Below are 15,901 nucleotides of genomic sequence, written 5' to 3'. Positions count from 1 at the left end.
TAAGAGCGAAAGGATGGACATTTTGAAATTTTATCACAACAGTGACACTGCCGGACATTATGGAATCCAAAGGATTACGCAAAAAATTACAACCCGCTATCACCAATTGGTGAAGATCTTCCTTATTTTTTAACATAGTTTGGCGATTTTCCAAAAAAAAGTCAAAGTTCCCTTAAATAAGGAAAATATCGCGAAAAATGAATGGAAAGTCAAGTTTTTTTTCACAAATATTGTTATAATAATATAACAATTTTCACAAATATTGTTTTTCCTGAAAGCTGTAATGATGAATTCTAATAACAACTGAATTTCGAAATAATTAAATTTGTTTAATATTTTTCAAGGCATGACAAACACCATTAACCTAACTCTTGTTATTGTACCATGCGTGGAAGGTAAAATAAATATAGCAATGTTTGGTTCTTCTAAATTAAATTTTATTCCAAAAATATTCTAGAAAAAGTATATCTACATATATATTTATTTACAAATGTATGTATGTATGAATGATGATAACGCACATGCACACCTTTGCAGGCAATTTTATAAAATATACAAATCATTATTGCTAAATAATTTCTATGTACGGGTATATGCTTTTGTTTTAACAATATTCCATTAGTTGAAGTAATTGACAATAAATGAGTATTTTATTTAAGGGTCATACACTGGTACTGTTGATTTTGTCGCAAACAGAAAACAAAAACAACAAGTTCATGTTTAATCTACTATACTAACAAATTATAGAAATAATAATAAATGTTGTTCGAAATTTGTGGAGCAACGCTTGACTCAAAGCTGTTATCCATTTTGCTGGAATGGTGATCTCTGGTGTCTCTCCACAATTCGCATTTATAAAAATTAAGTGGATCGGGGGAACGGCAGTGTGTTTAGCTTAACTGATATGACATTTCAATGGTCCAATCGCATCAATCATTAAAATAATTCGTTGTTGGTTTCTTATATAACTATGAAATTAATTATTTTATTTATATACAAATATAACAGAGAAAATAAAAAAGTAGAGCGGCGAAAAACAGTTACTAAAGTTTTCAAAGTAGCAAAGGCTGTAGATGTGTCAATTGAAATCAAAATTGTTTAAGGAAATAACGTGAATAGATGTAATATTGGAAGACAATCATCGATACATTTCATCTTTGCAGTTGTGACCTAAAACTTAATCTATATAACGTAGGCAATTTGTAAAAAAAACATCTAATTAATTAATATAAATTATATAATAGACACAAAATAGTTACGCCATCAAATACAAACAAAAAATGCATTTACAGACGTCCCGTATTATTGCTGTTAGTACCCCATGTAACTTGTGGTGGATTTCTGGTCGTTAATCTCAGTGAATTGACTTCGTCTTCTTCGGTTACATGTTCGTATCCCTGGTTTATGGTGCCACCACCGTTGGAACCATAGATTTGCTGAAAATAAATAAAAATAATAATTTAATTAAAAACATATCCACTTCCGAAATAGGGAAACATATAAACGTTTAGACTATTTCTCGATTTCAACCGTCATTTTCATATTTTGTTTGACGTTAGTATTAATTGCACATCACATCATGATATTGCACATCAAAACTGAAAATAATTTAAAATAATATAATAAATAGGTAGTCCATTTAGAGCAGCTGATGTCCCGATTAACTGTCAAAGTGCGTAATTTCTACTTGAATTCGATGTGCAGTGTTGCCAACCATGTGAAATAGTATAAGGAAAATTTTGACAGATAATCGAGACAAAAACAAAGGTTTTTGTTTTGATACATCACCTTATTATTGCATTATGCCACTGGATTTGTGAACATGATTATGGTGAAGTATACACTATGGAATTCACATTTGAGATCGAGTGAGTTTAGTACAATAAACGTGTTCTAACTGTCAAAGTGCTTAGTTTTTACTCAACGCCTATTGATAAGTTCACCCAGCTAGCGAAAGTCGGCAGTTGATTCCCAAGTCTAATGTCAAAAATTTGGACTTTGTTAACGTTTTCCTAATGGTAGTCAATTCACAATAATGCATTTTGACAGCAAACTTGAGATATCAAGCTGGTCTGCTTGGATAACCTCATGATGCAATAAAAAGGTGATATATGATGCAATAATAAGGTGATGTTTACCAACAAAAACCTTTGTTTTTGTCTCGATTATCTGTCAATTTTTTCCATATAATATTTCAAATGGTTGGCAACACTGCACATCGAATTCAAGTAGAAATTATTCAATTTCACAGTTAATCAAGACATCAGCTGGACTACCTATTCATTGTGCCATAAGGTGATGTATCAAAACAAAAACCTTTGTTTTTGTCTCGACCATCTGTCAAATTTTTCCTTATAATATTTTACATGGTTGGCAACACATCGAATTCAAGTAGAAATTGCCCACTTTGACTGTTAATCAAGACATCAGCTGCGCTAAATGGACTACCTATTCATTGAGCCATGGATAACCGTATGAATAGACCTTTGGTCTGTTACTGCAAGAGTCTCCTAATGTTTACTATTTGTTCGATATCATAAAGGAAAAATAGTACATTCTTGCAGTACGGGAACAAACATTTGTTTCTACTTGAATTCGATGTGCAATGTTGCCAACCATGTGAAATATTACTAGATAAAATTTGACAGATGGTGGGATAAAAAACAAAATTTTTTTGTTGCTGCTAATGGTCAAAAAATGTACGACAAAACGTGTGAATTTTTTGTAAGCAATTTGTATATTTTTGCAAGTTAAATTACGAGCTTTTAATGTGATTCTCTTCTTGGTACAAAAACAGGACTGTATTTGAAATTAAATGATTGAAATTTGAATTATTTTCACATGTTTGTGTTTATATTCAATAGCTGTCAAATGCAAAAACGAAGAAAAATATTAATAGAATTATTGTGTTTAACACGTATTTTAATTTGCAAATAAAAATATTTACGGCGCAAATTAAAAAAATTGTGGGTACACTAACAAGCATCAGCTGATTAAAATTTAGATAATGATTAAAGGTATGTGTAAACAGTTATGGTATATTTGTGGATTTAGTTAATCCAGTCGATTTAAAATCGGATATATACATGTACTTTTACTTGGTCGTCATTTCGGTCAAATAAATCGCGGTATTAGGTATATTCGTTTACTCAATAATTTGGTTTAATTTGTACAAATTATGATTGGATGATGTTCGCTTACTCAATATTCCAGTAGAAAATGTATATTTCGCGCATAAATATTGAGAGCTAATGATAAACTTACCTCTCCTGGTCCACCATTTACATTAAAGACATCCTTAATACTAATGCCTGCATTAGAAACTCGCCCACTTCGTGTTGGAACGCCACCATTATTATTAAGCTGAAAATAAGATAAATAAATTATAAATATTTTTCCGCAAGACAAATTTTCTCAATACTAACCGTTGCAGCTGTGGTAATGCCATATTCATTTTTGGCTCCCAACGTTTGCATGGCGGACTTTCTTCTCTCAGCCATAACAGAATTTTTGCGAACTTCCAATGCCCTGATGGTTTCGGCACGCATAGTCAGTCGTCGCGTTAATATAGGAGTTGCTACAAAATGAAATACATAATTTAGTATTTGGATTTTTTTCTATTTATGTTGTATAATTCTATCTTCCCGTATCCTATTTGTTTCTCCAATTACTTACAAGGATTATTTTCTGCATCGGCCGTCAATTTCATAAAACGCTTCTTAAATGCCACATCCAGGGTACCAATCTGTCGTCTGGGCTGTCTTGCCTTCTCCAGATTCTGTATAGTTTTTCGTCGGGCAATACGATCGGGACCGCTACCAGAATCATTATCGTAATCTTCATCGATGCCTTGCAGCCGTTGTAGATTTTTAACAATTTCCACAGCATGCTTTAAGGGTATGGGGAGGCGAAAACAAATATTCTAGTATCCATAATAAAAATGTCTAAATGCCAATTCACTTACCTTATCTATCAGTGCATCTTGTGACAGTTCTTCGGGTTTCTTCTTGAAGAAATTCAATTCGGTAGAGGATAAAATATGAGCCAAAGTACCGAATCGATGGAACAACATGGCTGTAAATTGAATGACCAAAATCAAGGCAAAGAAGAACACGAAGACTAAACCAATCGGTTCCAATTGTAGATATTCCTTAGATATGTGGACCTATGCACGATGACAGATTGAAGATAAAATGTAAAAAATAAAGAATATTAGTATGTAATTCGATAGTTTTTTAAGGAGAATCTTATGTTAGGTGTTAGTTACAATTTCTTTAACAGAAAGTCTTTTTGGGGATAGGAGTTTAATTTTTTTCTGGAATGCTTTATGAAACATGAAATAATTTTTAATTGTTGTTGTTGTTGTTGGTAAGGATGTAACAAGTGAAACGTTCATGTGACACGTGTAAGTGAACATTTGAATGCATGTCTGAATTGTTTTATTTATTTTTAGTGCCGACACAGATTAGGAACACCAAACCGACGAACCATTGGCTCATTCCCCATGTTTTGTTGTTGTTTTTTTTCTGTTTTTATTATTTCTGTCTGTTGGATTGGCAAGCCACCAGAGAAGTACGTACATACATGTTGATTGGTTTTTATTGAACACAGGTTGGGAATTGAGGTGAATGAAAACGGATTAGGAGTGTGAGAGCGTTATATGCTCGGGAGCCTTGGAGAGCCTTGGTGGATAGCAAATTAGGTTTTAATTGAAAGGCTGTTTGATTGATTGATTTTGTATATTATGAAATTAGATGAGAATGACATCAGGTTAGATTGTCACACAGCCATATACATATACATACATATATACACATACATTCATACATATTTTTATAACATAATATTTTGGGGAATAAAGCTAATAAATTGGTTTTCCTATTCAAGATCTCTAAATTGTGTTTATTATCCGATTCTAGTCCTAAATTTGAATAATAATCCTTATTTAATATTTTATTTAATACAAATGATACACAAATATTTAATAAAAATCCTTTTTTGTGACGTTTTGGTTTTAGAACATCGATTTTAAATCTAATACATTTCTAACTTTATGTATAAACTTTTATCTCCCCATATCTTAATTTCATTTTGTTATAGAATCTCTATGATTTCCCGTAGAAATAAAATCTGCAATTCCTAAATATTTTTTATATAATGTTAACAAAAAATCTAAATTTTCCTACACCTTGAGTATTTAAACAACTATCAAAAATATATGTTATTTTATTTCATACCAAATGCCACAAAGCATGCAGTAAACTCAAATGAACCCCTAAATACCTGAAACTATAACCCAAATCTCATCTTCTAATACAACATTGAATATAATTCATTCCAATTTTAATCATTGACAATGTCCACCAACAAAAGTGTAACAAAAACAATTTATTATGAAAAAAACTATAAATTGTTAGTGTTGTAGCCCTAATTAGCAAATTATTCCCAGTAGACTTTTGGAGTGATAACAGTTAAAAAGGTATGGTATGTTTACACCAGGGTATTCTCTCTATTAAGGCCAGATCATGATGCAATAATAAGACGATGTATGAAAACAAAAACATCTGTTTTTTATTCGACCATCTGTCAAATTTTATCTAGTAACATTTCCCATGGTTGGCAACACTACACGCCAAATTCGAGTAGAAATTATGCACTTTGGCGGATAATCGGATAGTCAGCTGTGCTAAATGGAGTACCCATTTATTGTGCCATGGGTAAGATGATTTGAATTTTAGACTACTAAATCCACTCAATTTCAAATGTTAATTTCATAGCGCATACGTCAAATATAATCCACTGGATTTGTGAACAGGTTTATCGTGACCTATACGCTATGGAATTGACATTTGAGATCGAGTGGATTAAGCGCTCTTAATCATGTTCGCGCTCTTAATCATGTTCACATGCTGACTATCAACTTTATATATAATAATTTAAATACTATTCTAAACAGCTAGAACTGTGTACATCTATTTAGAAATCGGATCGATTTAAAGGCATAGTTTAAACGCGACTTTATTGTAACATAGTACTACTTTTACATCGTAACATAATACTATATTTACCACGTTCGATGTAAATTACCATAAAGCACAAGGTCTGCTCCCGTACTCAAAAACTTTTAACTATTTTCAATTTCATAAAGTCCCCCTTATCGAATACAATTTCAATTAAATGAAAATTCTTGCACGTTCTGGAATAGATCAACTGACAGTTGCTGTCAGTAAAACAATGTTTCATCAGCTGTTTTAAGGTCAACAGATAAAATATGTATTAAATCATTAAACATGAACACTGGACACACTGTCAAATAAGAAAAGTTCCAGCCTAAAACTTGTATTCTGTATAATTTTCTGCTCTCAATAGAAGCTACTTCGTAATTCGTACTTTAAAAGCTCTAAAAATTTGCCTGGACATTTTTCTTTACGTTTAGACAATATCGACTAGATTTATAAATCAAGGTATTAAATCCTTACTGTTTAGACTTGTATTAAAATGATATAAAGTTGTCAGTCAGCTGATATTTGTTTACGTTTCCATACATATCCCAAATATATCTTGTCAAATTTTTCTTAATTAAATTGAAAATTTAAGAAATGTCAATTTCTTCAAAATACAATTTCTAAAAAAATATTATCACTCCAAAATAGCCCAAATCTATTTTAACCGAAAAAAATAAAATAAATATATCGCAACTAGTCAATATCAAACATCCTTTATACATAGTAAACATAGGATAGAAAGTGGGAGGTTTTTTGGGGTGATAGGGTTAACAAAAGGTAAATTGTTGAAAAGGGGTCAGGAAAAAGGGTGCTAGTAGAAGATTTCAAGAGTGACGTTAAATTCCGGTGGGTGTTGGAAGAAATAAAGGATTCTGGTTAGGGGGGAAACAAACACACACACACATAAAATAACATTTTTACATAGAGATACATAGTATATATATAGAGAGAGAATGATAGTAACACATTGAACAAACAAATTGAGGGTAATTTTTGTGGTGGTTGCAGGTTATTTATAAAGAGAAAAACATATTATTTTGATAATAGTATTCGTTTGATAAAAACCTCAGATGTCTCTTCAATGTACGTTATGTTCGTCTTGACGCCCAATGGCCACACAATGTGAAGCTTGTCCTTGTTCAATTGCAACAAGAAAACGATCAACACAAACAAGGCATTGGCCATGAAGAATGCGAACACCGACTTATTCCTCAATTCAATCAGATCTGCAGCGATACGAGCCTGCATTAAATTGTTCGAATGGTTGGTTTGTTTTGGATTTTGAGATTTTTGTTTCGTATTTGCCCAAGACGTATCGTACGTTGCCGGCACATCACAAAGCATAATTTTTGTGGTTTTGGTATCGAAATTGATTTTTTTGGTTTTGTATTTTGTATCATTTAACATTCATGTTTTATAAGCCCAACAAGATAAATAATATAGCAATAAAATAAAAAAAGAAAATAGAAAAAAAAGAAAAAATTGGTTAATAATGTTGTACCGGAGGGATTTCCCTTAGAATGTGGACGAACGTGGTGGCCAAGTTCGTCGTCGTATTCCTCGAGAAATCCCTTTAAAAATTACCTCTTGTGTGGATTCGTCATATGTTATGTTTGTGCGTACACCGAACGGCCACTTGACGTGGATATTATCCTTGTTCAATTGCAACAAGAACACAATGAGAACGAACAGCGCATTCACCATGAAGAATGCAAATACCGACGAATCGCGCAATTCTTTAAGATCTTTAGCAATTCTTGCCTAAAATGTTGAAATTGTTTATAAAGAAAACTGTTATTGTATCAAAATTTCAATTATAAATATTTTAAATTAAAGTATCCCTGGGAGTTTTTTATTTATAAATAACGTTGGAAACAAGAATGGGGAGACAGGACTGTATTTATTATCCATTGGAGCTTAAAAAAATTGGAAAGATCAGAGAAAGGCACTAAGAGTGATGTTGACCTGAAAGGTATTGAAATGTATCTTTAATGTTAATCCGACAAAGGCTGAATAATTTAAATATTCCGGCGGAAGTAGTTATCAGTTGCCAAGGAGTCTATTATTTCAAGAAGAGATAGAATAGCTTGGAGGTCGAATATAATTATTTCAAAATTAATACGATTGTAATGGGACTGGGTGTGGTCAATTCTGATTAGAATATCAAAAGGAGTTCCAGATTTTATATGAATAATATCTATGATTTTTGGAACTAAAGTAAAATAATGGTAAAATAATGATGGTGAACATCATTTAAATCACACGAAGATATATTTTAGGTTTATATTTTTATCTGATACATATATCAAATTTAACACAGATTCATCTGCTTGGATTTGATTGCGTTTGTAAAATTTCGTATCAAAACTTTTGGAAAAGTTTCAAATTTTCAACTGAAATTGAAATATATAATTGCGAAAATTCAACTATAATCCATATCTCCTTTTATCCATTCTTGTACAAACGTATCCATTTCGGAAAGTCTCTGAAAGGCCTATGAAAAATTAAACATTTGCTGAAACAAAAGTAAATAATTAAATCTTGTCTCACGGTGTACATATGTGATAGTGTACATATGTCTCTTTTTTACACAAGAATCCACATCTTCTCCCCAGCAACTTGAAATATTACCTGTTCCACGGGATCATTATCGATGGGGAAGAGATATTTATCAATTAAATCTTTCCAGAATTGAATTTCAGCACTTGACAAATAATCCACTTCACCCTTACGTAAATCGGGATCTTCAATCCAGTAGGGGTTGGTAAGGAAATCTCTTTCCTGTTTAGGTTCGCCGGAAGAATCAGAATCACTGTTTTCCGATTCATCGCCAGATTTCTCTGCCACGGATGACAACAGATGATGGTCCTTCGAACTGCCAGATGTGGTGCGTCGACGATGATGACGATTGGAGGAATTGTCATGGGGATTAATGGTTTGTTCAATGCTATCGATGCGATTCTTAATGGTATCCAATGAATCGGCAATGGCAGTTAGTTGCTGCTTTTCATCTGATGTTTTGCCATGGGTACAGAACATACAACGGAACAGGCCGGCCAGTGAGAATTCCACAGAACCTTCCTCGTCGCCATTATTGCCCATGCCGCCTTGCAGGAAACCCAACATACTCTTTTGCTTCGCCTTTTTGGCAGCTTCTTCGGCTGCCTTCTTTTCGGCTTCCAATTCTTTTTTCGTCTTCTTGGCCACGACTTCACGAGTACCCCAGGAGACGACATTCAAATTGATGATGGAATACAAAATCAAGAGCAAGTACATAGAGGGAATGGAGAGCAGATAAATGAGACCACACGATATACACCAAAACTCCTGCGGATGGAGACACGCCGCTATGAAGAACGACCCCGTCATTGCAATCAAGAAAATGGCCGATGGTGAACCGATACCGTCCTCGCCCAACTGCAGTGCCGTACCAACAATGACAGCCATCATAATCAGGGCATACGCCGTCGACAGCACTTGTGCCACGAACAGCTGGATATTGGCCTTGCAGGTGAAACAGACAAACATGAATCCCAGGATCGGTACAATGTTGTAATGGAAGGAGGTCCAATTGTCAATACGGAAGGCGGCGACAAAAGCACCTACCAACATAAGGAAAATCGTACCGGGGCCCAAAATAGTACCACCCATCAACATCATTTGGTAGAAGATATACAGCAGCGAAATGTTGTCGTTGATCTTGATCGTACGCTTGGCATCGCCCAGCAGATCCATGATATTGGCAATGGTGGAGGGTACCCAACGACGACGTTGATTGTAGAACTCATTGAAACCTTCGGGGCAATGGGTGTAGGCATCGGAGGCAGCTGAGTATTCGACACGATAACCTCTCTGCAGCAACAGGGTACACAACCAACGATCTTCACCCTGATCGTATTGGACGTAATGGCGAGCCTCATCGGATTGGGTGGTGTATTTCTTCATGACATTGTCGTCCATCAGAGCCTTGCCACGGAAAAGTGAGAAACATCCCGGACTACAAAGTACACAGCCGATCATGTGTTCGGTGGCCTTTTGCAGCCAATGACCAATAGCGTATTCGAACAGTTGATACCACACCATGGGACCGGAGCCGACCGGGTGAATACGACCACAGGCAGCACCCAGATTCTTGTTCTTCTTCATTAAATCGACCAGCAGTGTCACGGCATTTGGCTTGAAATCAATGTCACCGTCCAGAGTCAGCAGATAGGTATTGAGGGCAATTGTGTCTTTACGATCGGCAGAAATTGGCAACTCCATGAGTCGGTGACCGAGCAAGTAGTACATGTACATGACCTGAGACCAACGCTTACGATGACGAATACGATCTTTGTCCTTCAAGTGGGCAATGAATTTAGTCTTGCCGGGCAGAGTCCAAACTAAACGGCCACCATACGGGGTGGGATACTTTTTGGGTGGACGAAGACGAATCTGGGTCTGATGGATTTCGGAGGCAGCGTCATCCATAGTGGCAACAAGCAGTTTTACAAAACGATTGACCTGTATATCATCGTCACTGTGATCAGAGATTTCAAAGGCGTCATCGAAGAAAGTGTGGGCTGGAAGGGGAAAATGTACACCATAACTATAAGGAAATTGCAAAATGATTGCCTCTACTTACTTTCAAATTCATAATAATCAGGGTCGACAATTCTCAGATATTTCTGAGCCACACGACGGGCACACTGATCTTCATCCAGACGCATAACGCTCTTCAAGAACTCCATCATCTCATCTTTCGTTTCGTGCCACATTGTAGCGCAGGCATAGATACGGGTGATGTGATCGGAAGATTTGACAGTGGACTTTGTTTGGATTGCCGAACCGTCAGTGTGGACTGAAATGGTTTCGTAGTACTCATCACCTTTTTCTTTGTCGATTTCGGAAAGGTCCTACAAGAGAGGGGAAATAGTAATAAAATATTATTACGTGGGAGTCTATGATTCGTTATTAGAAGATATGATCTTACCTCCGTCTTAACATCCGCTTGATCATCTCTTCGCCGATTCAATGCCATCGACTGATCAATGAGCAGAGAACAATACATGGGTTTCACAAACAACTTCTCGGTGGTGGCCAGACGTTCACATTTCGGAGTCCAGATGTGCAAACTAATCCATGTCTGACTGAGTAACCACAGGATCCAAGCCCATGCCATTTGTTGTGTTACAAAGTCGTTGAATCTGAAGTTCGATGGACTTGTGAAGAACAAATAATCCGGAATGGTGTCATGGAAGAAACAGGGATCATCGATGCGAATACCGCAGGCAGCAATCAACAACGATACCGAAATGGGAATTGTCAGACTGACGGGGAAGGCGTAACTGAAACCTTGAATCAAAATTTTACAAGCAAATTTGCCGAAAATATAGCAGAGATAAGCTCCGAATATTTGGATCAGCAGAACATAGATGACGGTATTGTGCGAAGCATCAATGTCTATGCTGTCGATATTGGCAGCATCAATTGTATCGGGCAAGCTGTTGGTCAGTGAGGTGGCCAATTCATCAACAGATATTTTGTGGGGACCAAAGGCATCTCCATACATGCTGAAGATATTACCGGGCTCATCACCCTGCAGCCAATAGATGAACAACACCGAACAGATGAATAGCGAAATCTTCCATATGGACAAGAACATGTGACTGAAGTAACGTGTGTATCTGAGATCTTCTTTGACACGGCCCATGGCTCGTATGATGCCAAACGATGACTGGGAATCGACATAGTTTTCCCACCAGCCGCATGAGATCATCAGACATGCCACCGGAATAACCCACAATTCTTTGCGATTTTCTAACAGAGGCCAAATTACAAAGCCCGTCACCTGAGCTGCCAATGCCACCAAATCTACAAGCATTTTGGCGAAACGTTTTCCCTCCTTCGATGTGCGCGACATAAGACCCAAAATGCCCGGAACTACACACAAACAATTGGTCAACATGGCGCCCTGAATGGCATCCAATTGTGGCAATACGACAAACATCAATAATGCCGTACCAAAGGTATTCAAACTCTCCATCAGGAACATGAACAGGAAATGGGATTTCTGCGGTACTTTAAATGTCTTGAAGAAACAGATACGTACCGAACGTATCAGAGCACCAAGTTCCGGTACTGAGAATGCAATAATCAATGCCCATATCCATGCTATGCGTTCCTCTTCGGGTAATTTGACGACAAAGGTTTTATCACGACCCTGAAGGAGATTGGAAAAATAATATTTATTGAGGGAGGGGTTGGAGTGGAGTGAATGGGTGAAAGGTGCGTGGGTGTGTGTGTTACTTACCAAATCTTTATTACAATATTCTACCCGCTTATTTTTATTGATTTGTGATGTCATAAAGAGGACACAGCCCTTGGCTGCCACGCCTCCTAATAATACAACGATGAAGGTTATTATATAGGCCACCACTTTTAAGATTTTCACTGTCAACTCCAGGCATTCTTGATTAGCTGTGGAACCGGTTTCAATTTTAATTGGTGGATCTCGAAATACATCCCAGCCTTTTGTTTCCTGTATTGTTCTTTGGCTGTAATGGCAAACGGAGAAAAAAATGAGATTAGAATTTATTTTTTTATTGGCGGAATATTTTAGTTGTTCTTTTCCAGAGAGAATTTATCATAAAATATAATACAGTTTGGGATGGATTTGGGGTGAACGGATAGAGCTGGAATCCTGAAAGGGGGAAATAAGATTTCTATTGGTTGTATGATATAGGTAGTTTTGGAAATTTTTACTTATGTGTACTAAATAGTTCTAAATTTGGTACAATTTGAATTTTGGATGAACCGATAGAGACGAAATCCTGAAGTTTAGAGTTAGGATGGCTGTTGGGGTAGAGAATTGGGGTATGTAGCAAGTTTTGGAAATGTGTACTATATTTGGTACAATTTGGATTTGGGTGAACCGATGGACCTGGAACACCTAAATTTGGAAATAAGATTACCTTTAGAGTGTAGGAATGGGGTATATATATTTAGAAATTCGTGCTTTTGTGTACTAAATTGTACTCAAATTTGGATTCAGGTAAACCCATAGAGCTGGAATCCTGAAATTTGGAATCAAGATTACTGTTGGAGTGTAGAATTTAGATATGTAGGTAGTTTTAGTAATTCATAGTTATGTGTATTAAATGGTACTAAATTTGGAACTACTTGAATTTTGGGCGAACCGATAGAACTGTAATCATGAAATTTGGAGTTATGATGACTGTTGGGGTTTAGGATTGGGTTATGTAGGAAGTTTTGGAAACTTGTAAATTAAAATTTGGCTGAACCGATGGAGCGGGAACATCCAAATCCTAAAATCCAATAAGATTACTGTTAGAGTGTAGGTATAAGGCATGGATGTAGTTTTAGAAATGTGTACTAATTTAGTACCCATAAGTACAAATTTATAAATTTTATAAACAATTGGATATGTAGGTAGTTTTAGTAATTCGAACTTATGTGTACAAACTGGTACTAAATTTTAAACACTTTGAATTTTGGGTGTATGGTAATTTATATAATTAGGTATTAAATTTGGAAAAATTTGGATTTAGGTGAACCCCAGAGCTCGAATCATGAAATGTAGAATTAGTTAAGGAAATGAGTACTAAAAAGAAAGGTAATAAAAAGTACCAAATTTAGTACAAATATAGATTTTTGTTGCGGTCAGAATTGTTGTGTAGTTTTAAGATATGGAGGTAGTTTTGAAAATACATGCTATGGGGGACAAATGTACTAAAATGGTAGATATTGGCATGTAGGTTGATAAGCTCTTCTGTCAAATATGTTTTTTTTTTTTATAAAAAAAATCATATATATTGACATATTTAAATAATTCCCACATTTGTTAATGAAGTAGCGGGCATATGCTAGTAATTTATAATCGAAGTATAGGCCGATGGTACCTTTAATTTTCGGTATGCGATCAAATGGACCAACATGGCAATTTCTATCTGCTTCTGTAGTCAGCCTCTATTCTATTTATTATACCAACGTCCAAAATTTTATAAGGGAAGTGGATCTTTTTCAAGCTGCTGAGAATAATGATAATATTTTCATTATATGACGTAAAAGTTTTCTCCAAGAAGATAGGGTCTACAGAAGTTGTCAAGATATGAAAGAATATATTTTGTGGTTGGATATACTAAAATATTCAAAGGATTTTCATTTTTGTAGAATTATTAAGGGCACAAATATGAGACAACAATAGCGAACTTCTGAGCATAATCAAGATTTATATCCAATGGAAATTTAAGTCCAGTGGTAGTTGTTTTTTATTTTATAAGAGGATCTCATATAATATGTTTACGTTATTTTTTCGGAAGAACTGAATTTTATATATCAATTACATAAAAGTTCTTTATGGAAGACCTTTTGGTATTCTATGAAAAAAGAGTTGTTTAAAAAGAATCCTCTTTTCCTTTTGCCTATATCTCCTAGATTCCGTTATTCTTCAAATGTTTTGCTTTAATGTCTTTTGAAATTATTCAATTTTAACTCGTCAATATATTGTTTATTTTTTAACATTTTTGAAACAGTAAACTTGTTCGGCCACACCTAACAATCCATTGGATATAACAACAATTTAATTTTACGGTATAAATGCCAATGTCGTCAACACAATTACATATACAGACACATAATAATAATATCCGGCATTTGATAAATATTGGTAGGGCAAGAAAATTAACAAAGAGATTGACCGTTGATAATTTTATCTTAAAATATGGTCATGTTCGAACGACATATGACCACACCCAATTATTTCCATATAATATAAATAGATAAAAATTACTTCTGAATAATTACAGTTTTTTTTTTTGGTTTAACCCAAATCTGGTTCTTATAATGTTTCAAATCTGAATGTTATTTTCACTTAAAGTGACATTATATTTTCTAATGCGAGATGTTTAGAATTAAACCAGCAGAGCCCTCAATTACCAATAAATGGTTAAAGATTTACCACAATCATCAATCATTGAATAAAATTTTAGTTTTGAAAATATTGTTATTTAAATTGTACTTCGTCAAACAAATGCCATAATAACTATACAAATGCCATTATGAAGCTCTTCACCTTTGTTGTTGTTATTATTAACTTAGTCATCATCATTATCGATGTCAGTCAACATGTGGTGAGTTATAATTTGAAAATAGTTTTGTCATTGCAGCAGAACATTGCCAGTTTTAATTGCCAAAGTCAAGCCAGAGTGGGATGCTGGTAATGAAATGGCAACATTCAAATGTTAAGAAGGCAAATCATTTAATTATTATCAAAGCTTGCTTAACAACAAAAATTAATTATTCTTATTTTTAAATACCACTCAATACTATTTAAAACAAATTGATATCTTATTTTTTTTTTAAATGAATTATTTTTATGTATAAAAAATAAAACTATTAAAAAGAGTATATTTTTTTCGTTTCACTCACCTTCCGCCATAAATATCATGTGTCAATGGTGTACTCTCGTCGTCTGTGAAATTATCATCACTGTCGCCCGTGCCTGGTGGGGCCAGAGGGCGATGCCTGATATTAGACATCTTTGGCTCCCACGGTTCACGAAACCAAGTCAATCAGCAATGCTTTACTGTGTGAATTATGTAAATTCCAATTTTCCAAAGATTGCCGTTGTTGCTGTTGTTTGTATGCTAAAGACACTGGCGTTTTCAGCGTATCCAAAGTCACTTTTCTGTGGTAACTGAATTTGAATATTTAAACAATAATATTATAATTTACACTGTAAAGAAAAATACAAACAAAAAATAAATAAATAAATTATTAATAAAAAATTAGTTAATAATAAATAAATAAGAATCTGATAATTATATATTGAACAACAGTTCTAAAATCTATATGATATATATTTCTACATGGATTTTGTAAGAAATGAAAAAAAA

General features: G+C 34.6%; 1 protein-coding gene across 2 annotated transcripts; it reads right to left on the bottom strand.

The window, feature by feature from the left end:
- Positions 1-1,189: 1,189 nt before the first annotated feature.
- LOC133326977 (chitin synthase chs-2) lies at positions 1,190-15,683 on the bottom strand. Of its 2 annotated transcripts, none has more exons than XM_061535587.1 (11): positions 15,435-15,683; positions 12,298-12,541; positions 10,978-12,207; positions 10,630-10,900; positions 8,637-10,567; positions 7,071-7,247; positions 3,965-4,165; positions 3,676-3,889; positions 3,426-3,577; positions 3,265-3,363; positions 1,190-1,436 (listed from the first exon to the last, which is right to left on the bottom strand). In XM_061535587.1, the coding sequence occupies exons 1-11, from the start codon at positions 15,542-15,544 to the stop codon at positions 1,287-1,289; spliced, it is 4,779 nt and encodes a 1,592-aa protein (XP_061391571.1). In that variant the 5' UTR covers positions 15,545-15,683; the 3' UTR covers positions 1,190-1,286. The 2 variants fall into 2 exon arrangements, with proteins under 2 accessions (XP_061391571.1, XP_061391570.1); XM_061535586.1 differs by lacking the exon at positions 7,071-7,247 and adding an exon at positions 7,590-7,766 and having other exon boundaries at positions 15,435-15,682.
- Between the last annotated feature and the right edge of the window lie 218 nt (positions 15,684-15,901).

Source organism: Musca vetustissima, unplaced genomic scaffold (genome assembly GCF_032173495.1).
Source record: "Musca vetustissima isolate MV318-11 ecotype Yass unplaced genomic scaffold, APGP_CSIRO_Mvet_v1 utg6038, whole genome shotgun sequence".
NCBI lineage: Eukaryota > Metazoa > Arthropoda > Insecta > Diptera > Muscidae > Musca > Musca vetustissima.
This window is presented reverse-complemented; position numbering and strand designations above follow the sequence as displayed.